This window comes from Halichoerus grypus, chromosome 11, assembly GCF_964656455.1.
Source record: "Halichoerus grypus chromosome 11, mHalGry1.hap1.1, whole genome shotgun sequence".
In the NCBI taxonomy this organism is placed as follows: Eukaryota; Metazoa; Chordata; class Mammalia; order Carnivora; family Phocidae; genus Halichoerus; species Halichoerus grypus.
The window spans coordinates 38,502,710-38,530,538 of record NC_135722.1 but is presented as its reverse complement, the minus strand read 5'-3'; the positions used below and the strand labels follow the sequence as shown (position 1 = coordinate 38,530,538).

The 27,829-nt window shown below is 38.5% G+C and overlaps 1 protein-coding gene across 2 annotated transcripts in view; it reads right to left on the bottom strand.

Moving 5' to 3' along the window:
* Nucleotides 1–1,435: 1,435 nt before the first annotated feature.
* Nucleotides 1,436–27,829, bottom strand: part of UEVLD (UEV and lactate/malate dehyrogenase domains) — a 45,467-nt gene continuing 19,073 nt past the window's right edge. For both annotated transcript variants that reach the window (XM_036077535.2, XM_036077534.2), the window contains exons 7-12: nucleotides 25,361–25,463; nucleotides 15,211–15,381; nucleotides 14,074–14,247; nucleotides 7,467–7,530; nucleotides 5,163–5,286; nucleotides 1,436–4,356 (exon numbers count right to left, since the gene is read on the bottom strand). In XM_036077535.2, the coding sequence (XP_035933428.1) occupies nucleotides 4,189–4,356; nucleotides 5,163–5,286; nucleotides 7,467–7,530; nucleotides 14,074–14,247; nucleotides 15,211–15,381; nucleotides 25,361–25,463 (804 nt within the window). In that variant the 3' untranslated portion in view covers nucleotides 1,436–4,188. The remainder of the gene's footprint in view (nucleotides 4,357–5,162; nucleotides 5,287–7,466; nucleotides 7,531–14,073; nucleotides 14,248–15,210; nucleotides 15,382–25,360; nucleotides 25,464–27,829) is intronic.

Below are 27,829 nucleotides of genomic sequence, written 5' to 3'. Positions count from 1 at the left end.
TTGCATTTCTACTACCCAAAGAAGTTCTTCATGGTCATTTGTAGGAGTCATTATTGCACTCACCACCAGTTTTATAAGCACACGGTGTCATTCAAGGTATTGTAAAGCTTGGGTTTGATGACATGAAGTATGTTCATTTGAATGATGTTAGCTTAATGCTAATGAGGAACAGGCTGTGGTATTAATTCTTTTCTAAATTGGCATCTAGGTGAAGTCACAGAGAGGGCCTAATTGAACCATGTGGAAGTATCTTAAATTATTGCCAACACACGGGCACAGGCTATCCCAATAGGTATTTTTTTTTGATATGGACATCATGTGTTAGTTAAGTATACAGCTCTGGTCAAACCAAACTATAGTGCAATCTATCTTTCCACTGCACCTTTTTTTTTTTTTTTTTAATATTTTATTTATTTGAGAGACAGCAAGAGCAAAAGCAATCACAGGGGTGGGGTAGGGGGTGGGGAAGTAGACTTCCCGCTGAGCAGAGAGCCCCACGTGGGGCTCGATCCCAGGACCCCTAGATCACAACCTGAGCCACGCAGACACCCCTCCACTGCACCTCTTTTATGTCACTTAAAAGCAAAGCAGTTTTCAAACTGGTCTTAAAGCCACAACTTATTCAGAAGTACCCTCAGAGCAACTGTGCTTTATCAATTGGGAGAGTGCAGGTAATACACTGTTTAAAAAGTTTTCTTGCTGGAAGTAATTTTTAAAAGCTTGAAAACAAGAAGGGCCATATGCACCCCAATTTTCATAGCAGCAATGTCTGCAATAGCCAAACTGTGGAAAGAGCCGAGATGCCCTTCAACAGATGAATGGATAAAGATGTGGTCCATATATACAATGGAATATTACTAAGCCATCAGAAAGGATGAATACCCAACTTTTACATCAACATGGATGGGACTGGAGGAGATTATGCTAAGTGAAATAAGTCAAGCAGAGAAAGTCAATTATCATATGGTTTCACTTATTTGTGGAACATAAGGAATACCATGGAGGACATTAGGAGAAGGAAGGGAAAAATGGGCAGGGGGAATTGGAGAGATGAACCATGAGAGACTATGGACTCTGAGAAACAAACAGGGTTTTAGAGGGGAGTGGGGAGGGGGGATTGGTTAGCCTGGTGATGGGTATTAAGGAGGGCACATACTGCATGGAGCACTGGGTGTTATATGAAAACAATGGATCGTGGATCACCACATCAAAAACCAATGATGTATTGTGTGGTGACTAACATAACATAATAAAATTTAAAAAAATAATAAATAAATAAATAAAAGCTTGAAAACAACAGAAGCCAGTCTCTTAATTTTGCACTTAAGCCACTTAAAATGAAATAAATGTGCTGGGTACTGTATCAATTATATGAAAGAAACTCTCCTCAATCTGAATAAACTTTCTTTCTTTAAATAAATCAGGCATCTTCTGGTGATTTTAAAGTCAAAGTTTATTTTACTCATTGTTCTTGATACTTAAGGAAAGCTACGATGTAAATTGGAATATCAAGTATTTATCTCTGCACTACAAAATCAAAGCATTTTAATCCAAGCCCCACTAAAAATCATAACAAGAAGAGACAATGCATGATTTTGGAAAAATGAAACAGTGAAAGTTAAAAAAACCGTGAAAGGCAATTACCACCAAATCATAGTGAGGTAGTGGTGGTACTGCTTCTTGACTTACATATGGAACCTACGTGATTGGTAATACTCAACACTTAAGGAAATAACTGATAGAATTATTTCTATATGGTAGGCTTCTGCAGGGCAAGGACAATTACTCAACTTTGAATACTTATATTCTAACACAGTATTTGGAGTAACAGTAGATGCTCAGTAAGTATTTGTTATATTGCGTTCATTGACCTTCATTTTTTTTTTTTTAAGATTTTATTTATTTATTTGACAGAGAGAGACACAGCGAGAGAGGGAACACAAGCAGGGGGAGTGGGAGAGGGAGAAGCAGGCTTCCCGCCAAGCAGGGAGCCCAATGCGGGGCTCGATCCCAGGACCCTGGGATCATGACCTGAGCCGAAGGCAGACGCTTAACGACTGAGCCACCCAGGCGCCCTCATTGACCTTCATTTATAATTAATATAGTGAACTCTTGGTAATTCATCTATTACACAATGTCTTGCAGTAAAGTTATTATTCAAGAGCATATTAGAAATTAGATAGTAGAAATTATCTAATTTCTAATTAGATCACAGATATTAGAAAAGGCTAGTTTAAAAAATACAAGAAATGGTTCTTTCAGTTTTACTTCCCTATTTCATGCAACAGGATAGTGAGGATACATTGTTAAGAGTAACACCAAAATAATCTACCCAACGTAGTGAACTTACACAGAACTAATACATATCTCTTCAAATGCCCAAGGTTTTTAGCCCAGGTAATTCTCACGGGGAATCTTTCCAAACGTATTAAATACTTTATACTTTCTCAAACATGGGACACAGTATAATTTCACTTTATGATTTAAGCTCATTATAAGCATCCATTATTATACTAAATCGGCATTAGTTTCACTGTTTCTCCCATCCAAGTACTAACCAGGGATGTGTCTGCCCTTACAAACCGCCTGGCTCCTAGCTCTCTGACGAGGTTTGGATTTGCCTGTTATGTGCTTTCAGAGCAACTGGGACAACTTTGCAGTCCTTACTGTACTTGGAATTGTACATTTATTTTTGAGATTTGATTACGATGTCTCCCATACTAGATTGTACGGACAGTGAGGGCTGTGCCTAGTCCCGGCTGGCCCACCCGTGTATCTGCGCTGCCCAGTACAGTGCCTGGTGTGCTGGAGGCTTCCAGTCAGTACCCTGTGACTAAATAAATAAACACCTATCTCAGTGCATACTCCTCTTTGCTATTTGCTGAGGGCAAGTCTGGGAAGTCAGGGAATCCATCTTTCAAAAAACTATATTGGGATAACAAAGAAAGTCAGCCCCTACGTGAGAATAGAGGTAATCCTTCTGTAGTGTACAGAACCCCAGCTTTACGGTCTTGTGCTTACTATTTTGGCTGTTAGGCTTTTTCTTCCTTCTACTGCTTAGAAAAAGAAGAGGCTGTGTGGATAAGTGCCCCTGGGCTGTGACACCTGGGCACTAAACCTCAGTTTTCTCCTCTATAAAATGACAGAACCTACCGCAGTGGATGATTTTCAGGATTCAATAAAATAATGAAGTGCTCATCACCCTGCCTGAAATAGAAGTGTCAGCGTTCGCTGTTACTACGAGTTGTGTGTCGCATCTGTAATAAGGCGCTATCTTTCACATATGAAGATAGTTACTGACCCATAAAGGCATACGGACTCTGAATCATTTCTTCAGGAGTGGTAAAAAGGTTCGCTCAGAACAGCCAGTCTATCCAACCTCCTCTCCTTAAGACTAATGGTTTTTAAGAAAGCCTCATATTTTAGCTTTAAGGTAAATTGCTTGGCTTTTTTTTTCATAATCTGTTTCCACTAAAAATATACATTTCTCTATGATACTAATAGTATAGTGGATTTTTGAGATGTTGGAGATCTATTATATAGCCCAAGAAAGGGTTATAAAAAATTTCAGAAAGGACAGTCCCACTGGAAATTTAACTACACTTTTTCTTCAAATATTAAAAAATTTCACTTGCCCTTTTACTACTTGAAAGTGCACATAAAATTTTTTTTTTTTGGTAGCTAATTAATTTGAAGAGGGGAAACAAAATGCTTTCCCATTACTACCAATTATATTTTAAAGAAGAAACAATACCTTAGGCTGGGGATCTTTTGAAAGTACATCTAGCACAGATTCTGTAAATCAATACTGGACCTTCAGCTTATCGTGTTTATTATAACAGTCAGGGAGTCACTTTCTTTTAAAAATATATTACTTTCAAAATATTCCCAAAGTGCTGAATGTGCTTTTAGCTGAGGATCCATAAATTTAAATGATGCATATTGTAGATGAATGTCTACTTCTGCTGGAGGTTTAAAGAACAGTTTAGATAGCTCAAGAGCAACACAGAAAATTAGATCTCTCCCCACCGCCCCACTCCCTAAGGATTCAAATTACAAAGCTAACCGGAAACCGTCTACCTTAACCAAGCAGTTTGTAAGGGTAAGTAATAAGATACAGAAATTCTCAACCCTATATATGTTGGCCAAATTAAATGACCTTTCCCTTCCGGTAACTGAACTTTAGAATCAAAGTTTTAACTGTTGTTGGAGACCATGGATTGATGATGCACTGCTCTGGAGCTTCTTGGTCACTGTATCTTCCTTCACTGTGCTTTGGATGACTTCTGATACGCCACTGGTCCCAACGATGCAAGGCAAACTTAAGAACACTTCACTGTTTATACCATAATATCCCTGAAATGAAAAAAAAATAGGGATTATGATAGAGCTAAATCACTGCAAAAAATTAATATCATAAATATGGATACTTCCTTGCTTTTCTAGTTGTTATAAACAGATACGAGTTGAACTTTAAAAAAAAATTGTGTTCATTTAATTTCTAAACTCATGCTTGTTTCAGAAGATGTGTGCGAGACAGGAAGCACGTGGTCAGAGACAGCCGCTTTGTGGGGCGCTAGCCTCCTGCAGGATGGGGAGCGGGTTGGGGGCTGAGAGAAGATGGTCAGAGTGGACTCCCTGGGGAGGGACCCCGTCACATACGGTAACCTGTTTTAAGTTTCCCTTTCCGTGTTTTATTTCCCTTCTGATATTCCAGAGTTTTCAAGATAATGTGGTTCAGCCTATGTGCCTTGTCTTAGCTGTGCTTTCGGGACTCTATGCTTGGGATAAAGTGGTAAAGGACAAAGTGAACTGGATGGACGAGCAGCTAAGACGAGCTGGCATGTCAGTCTGGGGTGACGTGACTGGCAGAGGTGTGGTAAATGACAACCAGAAGAACTTGATGGAATACACAAATGTTTGTTGAGGCTTCCCAAAAATTACATGGGGGGAGGGGCAACCTGGAAGAAGTCCAGGCTTCTTCCAGTGCTTATGCATAACCCAGCAGGACGGGGCTTAGACCGAACTGTCTCCTCCGGTGTGTTATTCTCGAAACCAGTGATACTGAAGACCCCTGAGGTACAGTCAGGTCACTTTTTCTGGATTTATACGAATAATTGCAAAGTTTAAAAACATGATGAAAGTATGAAAACAGCAATTACCTTTGCTAAAATTGATACAGAATGTACTTTCTTTTTATTGCTTACAATACTGTCCACCAGGTCCGCTACCGACAGTCCAACAGACCAGGATCTTTGGCCTTTTACCCGTAACAGTTCCATGGCTCTAGGTCACCAAAAAAAAAAAATAATAATTAAAAAATAATAATAAATCTCAGAAAATTCACAAAGTACGTACATTTAGTTTTATACCATTTAAGGTATTAATTAGATATTTTTTGATTCAGAAATAAGTGTTATACAGCAATTGTTAGGAAAGCCTACAGATAATCTACTGACTAAACTTTTCTTAAAATGTCAGGCAGGCAACAATGAATCATGGAGCACTACATCTAAAACCAATGATGTAATGTATGGGGATTAACAGAACAATAAAAAAATTTTTAAAAAAATGTCAGGCAGGTAGTTCACAGAGAAAATACAAATGGCTAACATAAAAAGAAGCTCACCTCTACTAATATTTAAATGTGAGTTAAAACAATACGCCAGTGTTGCCTATCAAAATCGGCAAATTTAAAAAGATTGATAACTACTTCTGGAGAAGCTACAGAGAAACAGGCATTCCCATAACTGCTGTTGAGAGCGGTAAGTGATATAATCTTTTAGGAGGAAGATTTAGCAACATCCGATCTAGAAATTCCTCCTCAGGGATTTTACCCCACTGCAATATGCGCAAGTATGCAAATATATATGCATGTTTGCCTTATGTGAGACAGCAAAAATTCTGGAAACAACTCATCAAAAGAGGACTGGCTCAATAAATCACTATCCAAATGTAGTACTGTACAGCTCCAGAGAGGAATGAGGTAGACTTCTATGGACAACATGGAAAAATGTCCAAGATTTATTATTAAGGAAACAAAGTAAGTTGCAAGGTAATATGAATAGCATATATCTATTATTATACAAATAATAAAAATAATAATGTTTGCATAAGCACTGGAAAAATGTTTGGACATGTGGACACTAAGCTGTTAATAGTGGTTGTCTCTGGGGAGTGGGATGACCCCCCCCCCCAGCTTTTCACTTTCTACTTTATAGATATCTGTAGTATATGAAGTTTTATAACAGCATACATTCTCTTTATAAATAATAAAAATGATATAAATTAAATAAACATGTTTGGATTTCTTCCTTTTATAATTTCTTCCTTATAAATGTAGGATTATGTAGAGAATCAGATTAGAAGGGATTATATAGGGGCGCCTGGGTGGCTCAGTCGTTAAGCGTCTGCCTTCAGCTCAGGTCATGAACCCGGGGTCCTGGGATTGAGCCCCACATCGGGCTCCCTGCTCAGCAGGAAGCCTGCTTCTCCCTCTCCCACTCCCCCTGCTTGTGTTCCTTCTCTCGCTTTGTCTCTCTCTGTCAAATAAATAAATAAAATCTTAAAAAAAAAAAGATTATAGAAGGGATTATATAACACTCTACTCTTCTCACTAAGAGAATATTCTTTCCAGTTGTTACAGGCTAAGAGTCTTAAGCTGAATGTTTAAAAAGCTAAAAGTCTCCACCGAACTGCAGAAATGTATGTTATTACGTGATGGTGAGACAACAGATGGCATAAAAATACACGGTGCATGGAGCACAAACTATAGGGCACAGACCTCGGAAGGTGTCTGACCAAAGGCAAAAGACACAAGGATCTATGTGTTACACTTTATTTTTGCCTGAACTTATAATATGGCTTATCCATTCATATTAGATTGGTTTCCAAATGTATTTATGTATCAATAAATACATTATTATTTTTTTAAGACTATTTATTTTAGAGAGCACTTGTGAGCGGGGGAGTGGCAGAAGGAGAGAGAGAGAGAGAGAGAGAGAGAGAAAGAATCTCAAGCAGCCCCAATGTGGGGCTCGATCTCACGACACTGAGATCACAACTTGAGCCGAAACCATGAGTCAGACGCTCAACCAACTGAGCCACCCAGGCGCCCCCGTATTAAATTTAAGTGATACAAATTCTTTCCACATTAAGAAAATTCTTAATATCCTCAGATGTTGACCCATCAGAGCAGGAAATCAAGGACTATCAATAAGAACCCTGTTCTACCATTTACCTGTCCATAGTGTATCTGAAATAAGTTTGCAAAGCACTCCTGGATCTTCTTTCAGATAAGAAATCAGAGACTAGAAAGCACTGATCTCTTGTACTTTGAACTTGTCCATACTAGCTAGTTTTGTTTGCAGAAGCCTGGTAAGGGCATGCTGTGTAAACAGTTGTAATGGTAGCTATGAAATACACGATTTTCAACTGGGCAAATGCAAATCGACACTCAGTGTTACCTGTTGGACAACTGCACCTGAGAGTTAGGACTCATTACTTCTTCTTGGCCACCCCATGTGGGCACTAAAAATTAAAGGAAAAATTAATTATATGTTGCTAACAACTCCCTTAGGATTAAGACATGATAAACGATCATTTGCAGTCAAGGGTATCTGTATTAAACTTTAAACACCTTTCCCCCTTTTCTAGAAACAGTTTTCCACTGTTGGCACTGGGTATGCTGTGCCTACTGCCTGGGAGTTGCAATGCCCCCAAAAGCATGATCCTCAGAGCCTATCTTCAGCCTCCTTCCCTGTGCTCTCTCATCAACACTAGTTCTACGAGGGCTGTTTTACTGTCCAAGTAGAAAGCTTTCTTTCCTCAGCAGCAAGCACTTGGCATTTGCTCCACTGGGAAACACACTGAGATTAATTTCTTTCACCAGGTAAGGAATAATTTGGTCACCTATTTTGGCTAGATTTCCACAGCTGTTAGAGAGGCAGGGTCCTGTTTGCTACGAGGATCTTTTGGGTTACCATTTCGTCTCATTACGTCATTTACAAAAACAACTCAAAAATTCAAAGCTTTGTGCGTGAACTGGATGTTTACACCACATTTTAATATTAAATAGAAATTGCCAGAAACATTTTGAAACCCTTATAATGTTCATCTATTTCTCATCTGTGTGAAGACATTCTTTAATACAGATCTGTACTGGGGTAGGCAAAACAAAAACACATTTGGATATATAAGACTATATTTAAGCTATAACTCTTTTTAAAAAAAAAAAGATTTATTTATTTTAGAGAGAAAAAGTGAGTGAGAGTGCAGGGGGGCAGGCCCAGAAGGAGAGGGAGGGAGAGAATCTCAAGCAGACTCCCCGCTGAGCACGGAGCCTGACACGGGGCTCCATCTCATGACCCTGAGATCATGACCTGAGCCGAGATCAAGAGTCGGACGCTTAACTGTCCCACCAGGCGCCCCAAGATATGTCTTCCAAACTGCATTCAAAATGAGGCCATTTAGTGATGGGTCAGCAGCAAAGGACACCATATGTATCCAGATATCTCTTCCTCAAACTGATGATAAGCTTGCAGGGGACAGGGACCATGTGTTCTTTTGTGTCCTCTCACACGTATTTTTACTGTAGTAAAGGATACACAGGAGATGATGCAGAACTGACTTCATGCATAATCCAAAATTATATCAACAAAGAGGAAAGCATACTTGCAACAGTTAAATTCAAAGACATGAAAAAATTTTAAAAGCTCTTATGTTAAGGGGCGCCTGGGTGGCTCAGTCAGTTGAGCTTCAGATTCTTGATTTTGGCTCAGGTCATGATCTCAGGGTCAGCTTGAACCCGGCATCCACAATCTGGCTCCATGCTCAGCAGGGAGTCTGCTTCTCTCCTTCTCCCTCTCTCTCTGCCCCTCCCCCCACCTGCGTGCACGCTCTCTCTCTCTCTCAAATAAATAAATCTTTAAAGCTTTTATGTTGAGTAAAAAAATTGTTATATGAACAATACAAATAAATGTGGACAGATTAAGAGATTTTTAAAATATATTTTACTTGGACAGAATAGTTATATATGAATTTTTTTCTAAAAAATTTCTGTACATTATTGGTATATTCACAATAGATAGAAAATTGGGAGAAATGTCTGCTAAGTGAAATACAGCATTTACAGACCTTGGAAGAATGAATAAAAGGGACAAGGGAGGAATGAGAAGACTCAGAAAGGGGCACAAAAATCTGAAAGTTAATTATGAGTGTGTGTATGTATATATCACATTCATTCTCTCCTCTCTGAATCCTGACTTCCAAGAGCCATTAGGAAAGAATGGTGAGAGGGAGAAAGCTTCACTATGTTCAGTTTTGCTTGTGACATAGTCATTAGAATTTTCAATTAAGTTTAGATGGACTTATTCTGTTTGTTTATTTACTGCCCAGCCCTTCAAACTTCCTAAATATATGTCCAACCTATTTTAGGGAGCCCTTTCAAATACTGTAGCTAATCAATCCTTATCTTTCTGGCTCCATTTCTCAAGAACAGCAATCCTCTGGCCCCCAAAATTTTAATGAACAATGACCATGGGGAAACTCTTTTCCATTGTATACAACACCTTCCCTTGTGTAAGACTGAAGCCCAAAGCAGATGACCTAACAGTCTATTCTGAGATCCAACCCTTGGATTTCTAAACCATCATTTGAAGGAGTTATCTGCAGTTTACATATGATGTTAGTAACACAGCCAAAAACAGCAGCTCCAAAGTATATGTTCTGCTATCTAATTTGGGGGGGGCATAATATGAATGACCTTTGGTTACAACAAGATAGTATGAGCATCATTTCAAAACACATTTACTAAGGTCATTCCACGGTCAAGGAACTTGCAGTTCGGTGGGGTAAACAGGTAAATATGCAATTCTAACACAGTGTGATAACAGTTATGCTAGAGGCATGAACTTACTTGACCTGGAGAATTAGGAAAGGCTTCCTGGGAGAGGCGGCACTCAAGCCCAGTCTGGAAGGGTGAGCAGGAGTTAGCCAAGTGAATGAATGTTCAGGGAAAGGAAGAATCAGGTGCAAAAGCAAGGAGGCATGACAGTGCGTGAATCATTCAGGAAACTGCAAGTTGACCATATGACTAGCACAGAGTGCCTGGCAGGATAGTGGAAGAGGAAGCTGGTGAGGGGAGGGAAGCAGGAAACTAATCCTAAAGGGTCTTGTATGTCATGTATTCCTCCCCCCAGGCTGTAGCTGTCATTTGTCTCTGAAATACTTGATGAGGATTAATTTTATTTGCACACCTGCTATTCTTAGAACAGTTTCCAAATCCTAATGTTGCTTTACTTCAAAGTGTAGTTTTACATGTCTTTTCACCCAGTTTCTATTCATCGCTGTCTTGCTGATCGCTGTAATAGAAACTGCCATTTACTGAGTGTTTACGCTGTGTTAGACACGGTACTAAATGCTTTAGATAAACTTTCTAATTAAGTCACAGCAAGAAAAAGCACAGCTTTGGAGTGAGAGCAGGGTTCAAATCTTCCTAGTATGTAATCTTGGGCAAATTACTTAACCTCATGGAGTCTTAAGCTTCCTCATCTTTTAATTTGGAAAACCACCAACCCCTTCAGAGGGTGTTTGTAAATTTTAAATGAGATATGCAACACATTTAATACACATAGTAGGCTTTCAATGAAAAGTAATTATAATTGCTGTTACTGCAGGGACGTCACTTATGCAAAAATATAACCAGTTGATGTTTACACACGTAACCAGCAGAGGGAGCCTCTGTCCATTTCTGGCTTCAGGGCCAAGGTAAGTTAGACCTATCATGGATATAACTCTCTCTGAAACAAAGTACAAGACAGGATAAAAAGCGATCTGATGGTGGTGTCTAGATGGAACACAGGGACACGGGTTGGGGAGAACATCAGTAGCTTCAGTGGTATTGGTAATGTTCTTAATTGACTGTAGATTCATGAATGTTTGTTCTACTACTATGCTTCAAAATATACGTTATACATTTTATGTATTCTTTTATATAAGTCAAATAGTACATAATATTACATTTAAGTGATTCCAATTCACATGTACCTACATCCCTCTATTTCTAGTTCCCATGTGAGAGTTCAAGGCAAAATTGCCATATCCTTTCCTTGTGTTTTTAGCCTACTTCCCATGGACCTCTCTCATAGCAAGTCAAAGCTGCCTTCCATTATAGTCATTTTCTGTGTTAGATCTAAGCTTCCTGAAGACATGGTCAGGTTCTTACACAACTATATAGCTCCAAGAGCAGTCAGCACAGTGCCTGGGCTTATTTATCAATTTCACTATCCTTTATTTTCTCTTTACAATTTGAGATATTAATACAACCATATTGTGAAATGTTTTTATTCATTCAAAAATTGTAACTTATTAGAGGGGCTGGTTAAATAAATATTGACATATCCAGTAGTTTAAAAGGATGAGTGAGATCTATATATGTTATTATGCAATCATTTCCATGTCATATCAGTAAGCAAAAGGGCAAGGTGTAGAATGATGTATGTACTGGCCACCTAGGAAATATTTCATATATGTGCTTATCTATGCACAGAACATTGCCACAAGGTTACACAAGAGACTGATAACTGTGACGGAATCTAGGGAGAAAAACTGGGGATCTGGCATAGAAGGGGGACTTATTTTTTACTGCACATACCTTTCTGTACTATTTAACTTTTTGCAATGTGAATGTATGACTTTCAACTAAGACAACAGCTTAATAATTTACACTTTCAATAAGGAGAAGGTATACACACAAAATATTCAAGTTGGGCCAGAATAAACAGCAGTTTAACAAAAGAATAAGCATCATGTTTCCTGGTTATACGGTTAATTACCATATAGTTAGCAATAGCTTTTAGCTCAAAGGGGTGAAGGAATCACTGTGGAGTGATGTGATCAGGAAAAGCTTCACAGTGTAAGTAAGGAGGGCTTGACCTAGACCTCAAAGGATGAGATTTGAATATGTTGAGAAAGAAGGAGAAGGGCAAAGTTCCCTGTGGCTGAAGCAAAGCTGTTGGGTAGGGCTGGGAGGTACAAGACCTGGGTTTTAGTCCTTCTTTGACCCTAAAAACTATAGGTTCTTAGGCAGATCACTCTTACCATCTCTGTATCCATTGCTGGCTCCCTACAACAAAATGTAACTGATCCCCTGTGTCCCTTCCAACTCTCAAATAACATTACTACCTCCTTAATTATAATAGGGAAGGAAGATTAGGGCTTTATTTTGGGATTTCTTGAATGCCAAGCAAAGGAATTTAATAGTTTGGTCAGAGGAAGTCAGTGAAGGTTTTTGAAAAGAGTAATGTGATTTAGGAAGATTGGATTCATACAGGAAAGCACACAGTAAAGTTCTGGCTAACATCATTATTTATTTGGCATCATTTGCAGGGTAGACAAGAGGGGAAACAGCAAACTAATTAGGAGAGCTGCAAGAATCAGAGAAGCAAGAGATCAACGTGGACCAGAACTCAAATAGTACTAGTGAGTAAAATATGGGGTCTAAGGTATGTTTGCAACCCTAGACGTTCATTACTCCAATACATCTGCTCCAAGTTCTTGTTTGCTACCCTTTTCCAGGGTCCTCTTGATCAGCGTCTAGTGTAGGGAGCATTTTGAGCCTGAAAAGTCATCCTGCTCAATCACAAAATCAGGTTTTGTAAGGGTTTATTCTACAGCCTGGCTCTTGCTAGCATTGAATTTTCTAGGTAGCCAGTACCAATTTACACAGATTTAAATACTGCTATATTTTATTAAAAATTTCTTAAAAATTATACAAATACTAAATATCCATAATGACAAAATTAGGAAATACTGACAAATACACATTTTTAAAAGTTTCCTTTCCTTTAACACAGATACAACCACTATTAATATGGGCCTCTGCCTGCTTCTGATTTCCCATTCCTGGAGTATCCTTCCCACTCTTTTCTCTCTATTCAAATCCTATTCATTCTTCCAAAGTCCAGTTCAATGATGTCTTATACAGAATTTTTTCCAGTCATTTCTACTTATGTTAAATGCTCACTCATAAGCTAAGCACTGTAAGTCTATAATACTCATTCTGGCACTTAATCAAATAGTTCCCTATACTTCCACTATTAGCTAACATATCACATAAATACTTTCCTTCTTGCTCTAAAATGATTTTTAAGTGTGATAAAGGAAGAGACCACGCTCTATGCCTCTTTTATTTTTTAAAAGATTTATTTTGAGAGAGAGTGAGAGTCTGGGGGTGGGGAGGGGCAGAGGGACAGAAAGAATCTCAAGCAGATTCCCCACTGAGCCCCAACTTGGGGCTCAATCTCACGACCCTGAGACCACCCCTGAGCCAGAACTAACTGAGCCACCCAGGTGCCCCATGCCTCTTTTAGATGATACGAACACTTACGCAGTAGTGAGGAAAGAGTAGGTACTTACATACAAAATGAGGACAAACACAGAACTTCTGTCACCTGACCAACTTGACTTTAAAACATGAGAGAAACAGTAAAGGAGTAAAGGAAGAGATTCTCAAGTTGGATAGGGAAAGTATTCTTTTTGGATAGGAAAAGGGGTTTCCAGTCTGGGGAACTGAATGCTTTCTGTGGTAGGAAGAGAGCAAGTGGGCTGGTGAAAGAGGTCATAAGGATAAACAAAGAGTGAAAATTGTGTTTAAAAAAGGTGAGAAACAGACAGGAGGTATGGCCCTAGGGAGACAGTCTGAACCTAGGAAAGGCAAGCAAGACTGAAGTGTGGGGAGAGGAAAGGAAAGAGTTCTGTATATGTGTTAAGGTTTATTTAAACGTGGCTCTCTAGAGAATTAAACTTTCAAGTTAATCCTGGACTCTGAAATTCAATTAAAAAATATAAAACTAAGGGCTCTTGCCTAGTCTTAAACTTACGGAAAAGTAAATAAACAGAATGCCACACTTGAAGAGTCTCTTCACGATACAGGGTCTGTTACATAAAAGGCACTAAAAAGTGAAGCAAAAGCCAAGTAAGCGCAACTATTCCAGTATCTTCAGATGTATCTGAATAGCATGGCCACTGGGTGACTTAGGTTATCAATATAACTAATAAAAAAGTACTTCTTACCTTTGTCTTCTCCCTGCTCACCAATAACCCATACTTGTTTTCCTGACGTCTGTGCCTTCAAGACGTTCGTAATAATATATTGTAATCTCTGTGAATCCAGATTACATCCAATTCCGATCACTCGATTTACAGGAAATGCACTCAGTTTCCATGTTACATATGTCATGATTTCCACTGAATATCGCACACAAGGTGAAAATACAAAGATTTTTAAAAATACACTTCTAGCCTAGTTCATAAACAAAAACTTATTACGTTAATAAGTATAGTAGAGCTTCTATATATTCTCCCTAGGTTCTAAATGCACTATGAGGCAAACTGTATTTTTAAAAACACTAGCCAGGCTTCAGCATGATTTTACATAACTTTGTTGTTAAATATAAATTGAGTGTAAAATAGATATTTTCCTAGTTAACTGGGAACAGAAAACCAGAAAATAATTGTTTTTCATTGGTCAAGCTCTCTTTCATATCTTTAGATGAATTTCTAGCTTTAAATTAAAATAATGATCACATACCACCACTACGCAGTACAACATTACAAACAAAAACAACTACTTTTTTCTGCCATGCTAATGGGATGTCAGGAATTAAAGAGACCAGTGTCCCTCAACCAATTACTATAGGAAGACATGTAAAATGCATACCCTAGACTGGGGACATTAAGAAACTCTGTTCACCAATTTGAGTCCAGTACCACCCAATTCCTTGAAAATACTTCTTTTTTAAGTAAAACAGTTCCAAAAACAATTTGCAATATATGAAAAGTTAACAACGCATACTGGCATGCTCACTAATATTTTATGACACTTCAGAGCTAACAGAAGATCTTTCACATAAGCCATTGTATTTTTCTCTTGTGTGTTCAACTATTTTCTCACTGAAGGAGACATGGCTAAAAACCTGGAACAGAATGATAGTGATATGACATAAAAAATTGTAAGTTGTAACCTTCTAATTCATGCCAGTCCTAAGAAGTGGCTGGCTGACAGGATATGGAGGTACTGTATTGTTCAGTTTAAGAGCAATTTGGATAGCCTAGCTGTTCCTTTATAATCTAGTTTTATGACTTTTATCAGCAATGGCAATTCTACTGATGCTCTGGACTGTCAGATTAATTTAAACTAAAACCTTTTACCGGGTTGAGATGCAACGAGCAGGACACCATGTTGACTATAATGTCCCAGAGCTGGGACAAGGGCTCTGAACATATCCACATTGCTTTGTACCACATCCAGGTAGGACTGAGAACTACCCAAAGAGTTGACTGTGAAGATCACCACCTTGGAATGAGCAGAGGCAGACAAATCTAATGAATAAAAAGAAACAGTCTGAGCTCGAGGTCTAGGTTTTAATCAAGTTCTTGCTCTTGTTTTTCTTTTTATTTTCTATAAGTGGAGAGCTTTCAGGCATATTTGCCTCCAGATCAATCCTATAACCACAGAAGTATACAAAGGGCTGAGGTTTGCTTCCAGAAAGATGATAAAGAGCAAGAGTGTATCCCAAGGGGGGGAAGAGAGCAATAAAGATAAAATAAAGTACAGGACCCGGAACCCATAAACAAGGACTTCACTTTTTCTCTAATGCACAACTTTCCTAGGAAAAATAGGTAATATGCTATTGGAAAAATGAACCTATAATCAATTGCATCACTGATTTTTAAACTGTGAGTTTAGGAGTCCTAGAGTTCCTTGAAAGTGACTCAGGGGCCACATGGAAGGACTGGGAATAAGTGGAAAGAAAGCTGGTAGGCATAGCTCTATGCTCTTTACTTTGACCTCTCCCAGCAGAGCAGCTCTGCTTGTATCTCTTTTACTTACTAAGGATTCTTCTCCAAAGAAGAAAAAAAAATGGTTGGAAAATCTTTAAATCAAGATAAAATGTCTTGGCTCATTTTTTTTACAGGCTTTTCCTTATACTGAAGCCCAGTATTCTTGGTTTTAGGTTCTTCTTTCCACGGGACCTACAGGTAAGCAACTGTTATGACTTAGGAAACGCTGTTCTCTGGAGTTTACTCTTCCGATCCTGAAGCACACATGTGCTGTTTTACAACTCATTACTCTCTAGTACACAATGTGTTTTATAGTTAAGTGCATGTCAAAACAGTGGCCAGACTTTATCAGCAGCACAGACAACAGAAAAACAACACAATAGATGGCAGTAGTCCAGTCAACATTTATAAAGTAATATTAGCATCCCAAGGAGACAATGAGTAGATTCCGGGCTTTATACTCTTAATGAAGCCTCTAAGGCCATCTCTAAACAAGTTTCAGAAGGAAACACCTGTGCAATGTGTCCTTTCCAAGTTTAGCTCGTATTTTGACACAGCTGTGGGGACAGCAGGTCCTGGATTTTAATTACGGTTTTTCATGAGTCCTCTTAAATAATTCCTGTGTTCTAGTGTTCAGACTGGATACCTGGTAATGAGTCAAAACCTGAAGAATTGGAAGGTGTATAGTTAACACTTCCAGACCACTTCTATATGCCAAGTACTACTCTAAGAGCTTTCCATATAGTTACTCATTTAATCTAATCTACAGCACACTATGGGGTCATGTCATCCCCCATTTTACAGATGAGGAATCTGAGGCATGGATAAGTTAAGTAACTTGCTCAGTCATAGAGCTAGTAAGCATGGAGCCAGAATTCAAGCCTGGCTGCAGAGTACTCTTAAGCACTATGTTATATTTAGAAATGGAGTCCAAAACCCTCATAAAGATGAGGAAAATGGGGTGCCTGGGTGGCTCAGTCAGTTAAGCGTCTGCCTTTGGCTCAGGTCATGATCCCAGGGTCCTGGGATCAAGCCCGCATCGGGCTCCCTGCTCCGCGGGAAGCCTGCTTCTCCCTCTCCCAGTCCCCCTGCTTGTGTTCCCTCTCTTGCTATCTCTCTCTGTCAAATAAATAAATAAAAAATCTTAAAAAAAAAAAAAAGATGAGGAAAATGATATTTAGAGAGATTAGGTGACTTGTCCATATCACCAAATATCAGTGAATAATTCATGACCTTACAATTTGATCCCAACCTATCTTGCCAGGATCATTTCATTTCTTACCCCCTTTCTCTACTTTGAATGCTACAAGTGCTCTCGCCCTCAAGGCTGCCTCATGAGTAAATAGAATAGAAGCTGTCTGATATGATTTCAGAAGTACGAGAAAGGCTTCCTACTCCGTAAGATTTCCCAAGCTCCCAGGCCTTTTACTCTCTTCCTTTGAGCCTAGAAGGTAGTATTTCTTACACTCCCTTATATAAACCTTTGGCTCAGGTTGAATTGGTCCCTGTTCTACCCCAACATATTTCTCTCACTTTCCTGATATGGGCTTTACTCAAATTCTTTCTATCTTGAATGTTTCTCACTGTGCTCACCATGTTAGATAGATATCTATTCAACTGTCTACTATATTAAGCATGTTATGAGCTCTGCGAAAGCAGGGATTGTTTGTGTCTTGCTCATCTGTCCATCTCCAAGATCTAGTCACTTAGCAAGAGCTACATTCCCCATCCCCACCCTCCTCCCCATGGCAATCCAAATCTCCCTTATCCTGGTAGATCTGGCACATACCTCGATCCTACTTAGCTGAAAGTAGTATCTCCCTCCACTCAACTCCAACAAGAGTGCTCACTGTCTATACCATTCTCTTGCAATTAATCATATATTGCCTCATTACTCTCTTGTTGTCGTGAATTACAGTCATTATAGTCAGAAGCAGCTTGAAGTTAGATGGAAAGATACACATGTAAACAGTAATATAAATATCTTTCCATCTAACTTCAAGCTGCTTCTGACTAAGCAGAGAGTCTTCCGTTCCTATCAATCCCCTGCAGCAGTTCTTAAATGCTAGGCCGGGTACTCAGGAATAACTTGGGAAGTGTAATAAAATTACAGATTATCCCATGTTCTGAAGATTTATTTAAATACATAAAGGGAAATATCACTCAGGAATGCCACTCCCCATGTGATTCTCAGGCACAACTAGGTTTGGTAAATACTGTCTCAAGGCAACTAAATTCTTTGCACTCAGAATATTTTCCTTGGGCTCTTCCTTCTCAGGTCTTCCCTTAGAAGTTGATGATTTTACAAAAGACCCCAAATAGCCAAAGCAATCTTGAAAAAGAAGAACAAAGCTGGGAGGTATCACAAACCCAGATTTCAAGATATACTACAAAGCTGTAGTAATCAAAACAGTATGGCACTGACACAAAAGTAGACATATAGATCAATGGAACAGAAGAGAGTCTAGAAATAAACCCATGCTTTTATGGTCAATTAATCTATGACAAAGGGGCAAGAATATACAATGGGAAAAAGACAGTCTCTTCAACAAATGGTGTTGGGAAAACTGGACAGCTACATGCAAAAGAATGAAACTGGCCCTTTTTCTTTTTTTTTTTTTTAAGATTTTATTTATTTATTTATTTGAGAGAGCGAGAATGAGAGAGAGAGAGAGAGCACATGAGAGGGGGGAGGGTCAGACGGAGAAGCAGACTTCCTGCCGAGCAGGGAGCCCGACGTGGGACTCGATCCTGGCACTCCAGGATCATGACCTGAGCCGAAGGCAGTCGCTTAACCAACTGAGTCACCCAGGCGCCTGAAACTGGCCCTTTTTCTTATACCATACACAAAAATAAACTCGAAATGGATTAAAGACCTAAATGCGAAGATATTAAACCATAAAATTCCTAGAACATAAACAGTAATTTCTTTGACATCAGCCATGGAAACATTTTTCTAGATATGTTATCTCTGGCAGGGGAAACAAAAGCAAAATTAAGCTATTGAGACTACACCAAAATAAAAAGGTTTCGCACAGCAAAGAAAACCATCAACAAAGCAAAAAGGCAACCTACTGAATGGGAGAAGATATTTGTAAGTGATACATCTGATGAAGGGTTATTTTCCAAAATATATAAAGAACTTATGCAAGTCAACACCAAAAAACCAATCAAATTAAAAATGGGCAGAGGATGTGAACAGACATTTTTCCAAAGAAGACATAAAGATGGCCAACAGACAAATGAAAAGATGCTCAACATCACTAATCATCAGGTAAATGCAAATTAAAACCACAATGAGATATTACTTTACACCTGTCAGAATGGCTAAAATAAGAAAGATGAGAAATAACAAGTGCTGGCAAGGATGTGGAGAAAAAGAACCCTTGTGCACTGTTGGTGGGAATGCGAACTGGTGCAGCCACTGTGGAAAACAGTATGGAGGTTCCTCAAAAAAATTAACAATAAGCTCACCATATGATCTAGTAATTCCACTACTAGATATTTACCCAAAGAAAAAGAAAACACTAATTAAAAAAGATCTATTCACCCCATATTTATTGCAGCATTATTTACGAAAGCCAAAATATAGAAGCAAGTCATGTCCATCAATAAATAAATGGATAAGGAAGATGTGGTATCTATCTACCTCCCTCCCTCCCTCCCTCCCTACAGTGGAATATTACTCAGCCATAAAAAAGAATGAAATCTTGCCATTTGCAACAACATGGATGGACCTAGAGAGTATAATGCAAAGTGAAGTAAGAGAAAGACAAATACCATATGATCTCACTCATATATGGAATTTAAGAAACAAAACAAACGAACAAAAAAAAAAAAAGGGAAGAGAGACAAAAAAACCAGACTCTTAACTATAGAGAACAGAGGGTTGCCAGAGGGGAGGTGGGTGGGGGCATGGGTGAAATAGGTGAAGGGGGCTAAGAGTAAGCTTATGTTGATGAGCACTGAGAAATGTTGAACCACTATATTGTACACCTGAAATTAATACGACACTGTATGTTAATTATACTTGAATAAAAAATAGAGTTAAAAAAAAGTTGGTGATTTAATATGGGGAAAAAGATTTTACAGTTATAAAGAGAATTAGGAAGGACTTTAAGCATGATTATGTAAAGATATGATCCTAATAAAAGTTCATTCAATAATAATTAGTTCAATAAGCCTCTACTAAGGTTCCCGTTATGTTACAGGTAATTATACCAGGCCCTAAGAACACAAAGTGAATGACATTAGATATAATACAGCAGGGCTTAGAGATATAAGCCTTGCCTTAGATATAATACAGTAGGGCTCAAGGGTTAGAATGGATGGCTTCAGAATGAGATTGCCTGCTCCAAATCCTAACTTTACCACTTACTTATTAGCATAGTGATAAGTTTCCTCCTGGGTCAGGGGCCAATCACAATCTGGACTCCCAGGATACAAACCTCATACCTCTATCCCAGCTGCACAGGTAGCCCAGAAAAACTACATTCTTCCTGCCAACCCACTGGTTCCCAAACCATAGGCCCTAGACCAGTGGCTACTTATAGTTAGACTAGGGGATATCAATCCAATATCAAGCATGTCAAAAGACCCAGCAAATAATAATTCATGCTCTGATATATTACTGTTCTCAGATTATGAGGATGATGTTGTGATAAAGGAAATACATATTCATTTTAAATCACTGCTAAATTACTTTACTCAAAATGACTGGAAAATTAGGCAATGAAATAATAATGTCCCAATGCTGTGGAGACCTCACTGAAGTATTCTAGCTAGTATTATCAGTCTGAATATACTGGAGACAGTACAAGTATTTTCATTTCTCTGGTATAGTGCTAAGCCGTTCTAATTATAATAAAAATTACATAAAAATATGTTCTTTTCAAATTATTCTTCATTGTGACGCAAAATTCTAGAAATGATGATGACCCTTAATTTAGAAATTGTGTTAAGATGATAGCTATTGGGGCGCCTGGGTGGCTCAGTTGGTTAAGTGGCTGCCTTCGGCTCAGGTCATGATCCCAGGGTCCTGGGATTGAGCCCCACATCAGGCTCCCTGCTCAGCGGGAAGCCTGCTTCTCCCTCTCCCACTCCCCCTGTCCCTCTCCCGCTCCCCCTACTTGTGTTCCCTCTCTCGCTATCTCTCTGTCAAATGAATAAATAAAATCTTAAAAAAAAAAAAAAAGATGATAGCTATTAAAAACCTTCCTATGTTGTGGGGGGAGGGAGGGCACCATCAAACAGTGATGTCCCAGTAGCTTTAGGCATTATTTCAGTTAATGACTAGAAGGGATATTTTTGTCTGGTGAATAGAGGTAGACTTTTAAAAAAAATGTTAAACAAGAACACCCATATCAAAAGATAAGGTAGGGAATCACTGTTCAGTTCAAGTGAGTGCCTTTAATGGTTACTGCCACAGTGATCTGGGTTTTGGAACTGTATAAACAACACTGAGACTTTCTAAGATTTACCATATGTGGCAAACTAAGGCCATGAACTGAGTATGTTATGCCATACCTCTATCTTTAGAGAGGATTGTCTTAAGAATAAAAGGTATATCTATTGATAAAATGTCCCAGTAAGAGAAAAAAAAGATACAACATAAATTTCACATACCAATACTAAAATCATGAAGAGTAATGAGTGATTTGGCAAAAGGGTTACTCTGGAAGACTTCCTAGAGAGAAGGTGACTTGAGTTTCAACTATGAAGGGCATGTTGTGGCTAATGAAGGAGTATTTACCTGGGGTAAATGTAGAGGGGGAAAAGAGGTTTTTAAAAAAAGACCTTAAATCAATGATTTTCAGCTTCAATACAGTGAATTTCAAAATTTTGATCACGACCCATGCCATGAGATGGGCATGCCATGAAGTACATTTTCTATTGCAACCCAAGACACAATATATGCATATGTGTTTATAAACAAAACCAAAAACATTACAGGAAATACCCTTAATGTTACTCTGATATTTTCTATTGTTCTAGTTCATTTTTATAAAATGCTGGTCATACTCCTCTGTGCTGATTCCACAATTTGCAATTATGTCACTATTTACAATTTTTAGAATACTGACTTTAATGGGTATAAGAATTACCTGAGCTACTCATCTAAAATGTAGATTCCCAGGCTCCACCCCTAGAAATTCAGGATTCATAGGTATAGGATGAACCCCAGGCATCTGTAATTTTAAGGTGATTCTAATATAAGTGATTAATCCACAAGCCATGTTTCAAGAACCACTGGCTATTGAGCAAATTTTGCTTTGCTCCATAGCTCAACAACATGCTATATTTAAATTTACAACTATGGAACACTTTTTTCTCCATGCACACACATGCATATACCCCCACACACAAACATTTATGCTTGTATATGCAGAGACTATTTCTGGAGTGAATCATGTGAAACTGGTAACAAACTTACGTTTGAAATCCTAGTTTAGCCTCTAACTAACTGCATGTCCTAAGCCACAATCTCTCTGAGCCATCTATAAAATAGAGAAAAGTAACAGTGAGTGAATATATGTAAAGTACCTAGCATATATTACTGATTCCTTAGAAAAATGTCAGGTGCTATTACTGTTATTTAGGGATAAAAGATAAACATAATAGTAAACATGATAACATAATAAACATAGTAACCATGATCAAAATGTCACAGGATGATGATCCCATTAACTATGTTTAATATAGAACAAAAGTAATTTAAAAAAAAGAATAAAAGTAATCAAGAGAAAGCAGATCGGAAAACTTATGTACTGTTGGTGAGAGTATAAATTGGTGTAACTTCTTTGGGAACAATTTAACAATATAAATTTTGAAAACATGTATCTTTTGACTCAGTAATTCTACTTTATCTTGCTAGAGAAGTACATGAAAATTTTTGTATAACAATGTTCTCTCCACTATTATTTGTAAGCAGAAAAAAACAAAAACAACCTAAATGTCTCCCAACAGGAGACAGACATCCATATGACGAAATATTATGAAGCTGTTCAAAAAAGTAGAGCTATTTAGATCCATTTGTGCTGTTAATAAAGATCTTCAAAAGCACACTATTAATTCACCAATAACTTAAACACAGAATTGCCATATGAGCCAGAAGTTCCACTTCTGAGTATATACCTAAAAGAAGTGAAAACAGTTTTTCAAACAAAAACTTGTACATGAATGTTCATAGCAGCACTATTCACAATAGCAAAAAGATACAACCCAAAGGTCCATCGACTGATAGATGAATAAAATGTGGTATATCCATACCATGGAATATTACTCAGCCATAAAAAGAATGATGTACTGATACATGCTACAATATGGATGAACTTTGTTTTTTTTTTTAATTTTTTAATTTTTTAATTTTTTTTAAAGATTTTATTTATTTATTTGACAGAAAGAGACACAGCGAGAGAGGGAACACAAGCAGGGGGAGAGGGAGAAGCAGGCTTCCCATGGAGCAGGGAGCCCGATGCGGGACTCGATCCCAGGACCCTGGGATCATGACCTGAGCCGAAGGCAGACACTTAACAACTGAGCCACCCAGGCGCCCCTGGATGAACTTTGAAAACATGATGCGAAGTGAAAGCCAGACGTAACAGGCCACATATTGTAGGATTCCATTTATATGACATATATAGAACAGGCAAATCCACAGGGCAGATTAGTGGTTGCCAGGACATGAGGAGAGGGGAAATGGGGAGTGATTGCTTATTGTGTACATGGTTTCCTTTTGGGGTGATGAAATGTTCTGGAACTAGATAGTGGTGATGGCTGCAAAACACTGTGAATGACCTAAATGTCACTATTGGTAAATTTTACGTTATACATATTTTTTATTTTTGGCTAAAGATTTTATTTATTTAATTGACAGAGACAGAGAGAGAGCGAGCGAGAGAGAGAGCAAGAGAGCGCAAGCAGGGGGAGTGGCAGGACCCCGGGATCATGACCTGAGCTGAAGGCAGACACTTAACTGACTGAGCTACCCAGGTGTACAAAATAAATGTATTTTAGCACAAAATAAAAATAAAGGAATACAAATATTAACTTCAAAAAACAAGTGCAGAACCAGTTTCCCCAGTATGACTCCTGAAGCAACTACCCTTTTTTTTTTTTTAAGATTTTATTTATTTATTTGACAGAGAGAAAGAGAGAACACAAGCAGGGGGAGTGGCAGGCAGAGGGAGAGGGAGAAGCGGGCTCCCCACTGAGCAGGGAGCCCGATGCGGGGCTCCATCCCAGGACTCTGGGATCATGACCTGAACTGAAGGCAGACGCTTAACTGACTGAGTCACCCAGGCATTCCCCGCCGCCAAATGTTTTAATAGCTATTTTGAAAAAGTCCAAGTGGAGCCAAAGCATAACTCTAGGATGGTCAGTTGTAGTCATCAATGCCTGTCATGATGGAGCATTACTCAAATTTCCAAAACTATTGACCTTAATTTCCCAAAATTACTAATGCACTTCTCCATATTATGGAATATATTTATGAGATGTTCGTTAACATTATATTTAAAATTCTTCATGTAATAGTAATTAAATTCAGTGTTATCAGGAACATATAACCAAATTAACAAAGGGAACATGAAAGTTGCCCCAAGATGGTGTGGACTCCTTCAACATTCTCTACTTGGTGGCAAGCACCACATACTATACATCTACTCCAAGGATTCTATTCTTTCAATTATATGAAACAATAGTTATTGATGGTTAATGAGTTACATAGGAAGAAACAATTTCTTCAGGTCCTATACCAAGAGGTAGGTATTATTCCCACTTTATAGGTGATAAAACTAAACTTTGAGAGGTTATATAACCTGACAAATGCCAGAGCTGTAACGTGGCAGAGCTGGGATGCAACCCCCTATCTAACTCTAAAACCAGTGCTCTTAACCAATATATTATGAGAATGGAAGCAATCAAAGAAAACAAATCTATACTACAGTATAAGTCAAAGACAGAATAAATCCTTCTGACCAATCAGAATGTTCTCTGCTCATTTGACTCTTGTTAATGTAATCAATTACAATCTCGTATGACTTTGGGTAAGTCACTTTATTTATTTGAATCTTAGTTTCCCAATATGCAAAATGAGGAACTTGGACTAGGTGATCTTTAATGTGCTTTTTAGCATTAAAATTCCATGACTCAAGGCAGAGCACAGAGGATTTTTGGGGTAGTGAAAGATACTATAATGGTAAATACGTGTCATTATAGATTTGTCCACACCCACAGAATGTACAACAGCAAGAGTGAACCGTAATGTAAACTATGGATTTTGGATGATAGTGATGTGTCAAGGTAGGTTCATCAACTGTGCCACTCTGGTGGGGAATTTTGATAATGGGGGAGGCTGTCCGTGTGCAGGGATAAGGGATATATACAGGAAACCTTCTGCTCAATGTTGCTTGTGAACTTAAAACTGTTCTAAAAAAAAAAAGTGCATTAAAAAAAATTCTAGGACTCAAATACAAGAACAAATGAGGCAAACATCTTTTAAGCAGAATAACCATACCTCTGCTGATCTCCACATTAGGCAGGCTAAAGATGTCAAGGTCCATCACCCCTCCTTTTGTTTCTTCTGAGAGGTCCAAGAGGACCAGTCTGTCTGCAATGCCCTGTACAGTAAAATAAGAAAAAGAATACACAGCATTATGCAAACACGGCCAGTTACTCAACTTAAATTCATTCGGAAGTGAAGCTAAAGTAGAATGCACAGGCCTCATGTGCTGTCTTATGAAGGAAAAGTAATACAATAGCAATAAAAGCACACGCAATCAAGAAATTACTGTGAACTTGAGTCATGTGATCCTTTAGGCTTGACTGAAAATTGGGATCTAGTAGGACTTAACTCAGAAGTCACAGACTGCAGATTTCCTTTGATGGGACAATGAGTAATAAGGATGAGCTGGTGTACTCAATACATTTGCTGTTGTTCTTGAGTTTATGTCTTCATTTTGATGTCATAATTTCCATTCTGAAAGTACTTAGAGTGATTTTTGCTCTATTTTAGTGCCTCACTTCTAGCATGAAAGTCAACACCAATGCCAAGTTTCTCTTTAAAAAAAAAAGGATAATAGGGGTGCCTGGGTGGCTCAGTTGGTTAAGCATCTGCCTTCGGTCCAGGTCATGATCCCAGGGTCCTGGGAGGGAGCCTGCTTCTCCCTCTCCCTCTGCCCCTCTGCCTTCCCCTGCTTGTGCTCTCTCTTGCTCCTGCTCTCTCTCTCAAATAAATCTTTAAAAAAAAAATAAAATTAAAAAAGGATAATAGCCATAAATCTAAAATAAAATCCTATTATCATGTAGAACTTTCCCCAGAGATCTCATGGAAAACACTCCGCATGCCTGTAGATGGCTCCCTGGGTCCCATGGGCTAATGACAGCATAGAAACTCCTCCAAGTCAAGTTACCTTTGTGGAAGGTCTTTTTCTTTTTAAAGATTTTATTTATTTATTTAATAGAGAGAGAGAGAGAGAGAGGGAAGACAAGCGGGGGGGTGGGAGAGGGAGAAGCAGGCTTCCCATGGAGCACAGAGCCCGATGTGGGGCTCGATCCCAGGACCCCCTGAATCATGACCTGAGCTGAAGGCAGTCGGTTAACCAACTGAGCCACCCAGGCACCCAGAAGGTCTTTTTCTAAAGTGGTAAGCAGTGTGAGGATCTTTCCTATACTAGTGTGCAAAGGCAAGAGTACCCAGGGATCTACCAGACCATCAGGCAGAAAGTACAAAAGAAAACAACTGAGCTACACTCTGTGACACTAGGCAAGTCACTGAACTTGGCTTTACTTCATGGGGTTATGAGGATTAATATGTGACCCAAAGCTGGCGGAGGGAAGTCCTCTCTAAATTGTACCTATTAACTTTATTATTGTCAACTACACTCAAAGAGAAATGCAAAGACAACTATGAGTTACCTTTTTATTTATGAGACACACGAAGATCCAAAAGTTAAACAACAGTAGTGTGGGAAAACCCACATTCTTACACACTGTGGGTATGAGCATAAACTGGTATGACTGATATAGGGGATAATTTGACAAGTTCTATCAAAATTTAAAAACACAGTAATTCCTTTAATCCACTTATCTCACTTATAGAAATTTTCCTATAAGTTTATTAGTACATGTGTAACGTGATACAATGCGTATAAGGCAATTCAAAAGACTAGAAATGACCTAAATGTCCATCTGTAAGGACAACAGCAATAATGAGGCAGTGTAACATAGTGGTTTACAGCAGAACTTCCCAAGCTTGAAGGGAATCACCATTTAATAGATCAGTACAGCACACGGAACACCAGGGGTTGTGTGAAAATGCAGATTTGCTTCCGCAGGTCTGGGGTGGGGCCTTAGAAAATACAAGTCTAATAAGATCTCAGATATGGCCGGTGCTGCTGGTCTGAAAGCCACACGCTGAGCAGTAAAGACTTAGAATACAGGCTCTGTAAATAGACTGCCTCACTTCAAATCCTGCCTCCATTTATTAACAGTGTGACTTTGGGCAAGTTGCATAACCTCCCTCTGCCTTGATTTCATTTGTAAAATGGCAGTAATGATAGTACCTAACATACAGGGTTAGGTAAAACTTAGTAAAAATTAGTCAAGTTGTTTAGCGGAGTGCCTGGCACCTAGTAAGCATCCAGCAAAGGTTAGTGACTGCTGCCACCACCACTTCTACTGACACCATTATGGCTACTACTGTATCATAATATTTGATATATTGTATCTTGCATCAAAATACTAATGCTTACAAAGAAAAATGGAAAAAAATTTCCATTTAGACAGTTTACAGACAAAAGAATACTGACAGTGAGACTCTTCCAACTGTTAAAGAAACATGACTTTAAGGGGCTTTCTTGTACTTAACCAAAACCAAACAAAATTGATAAAACTCAGTACTGTTAGGGATGTGAAAAATCAGATTGATGTGCATACTGTTCTTAGCAGCAAAAATTAATTCTGCCTTTCTGAAGCACAATCTAGC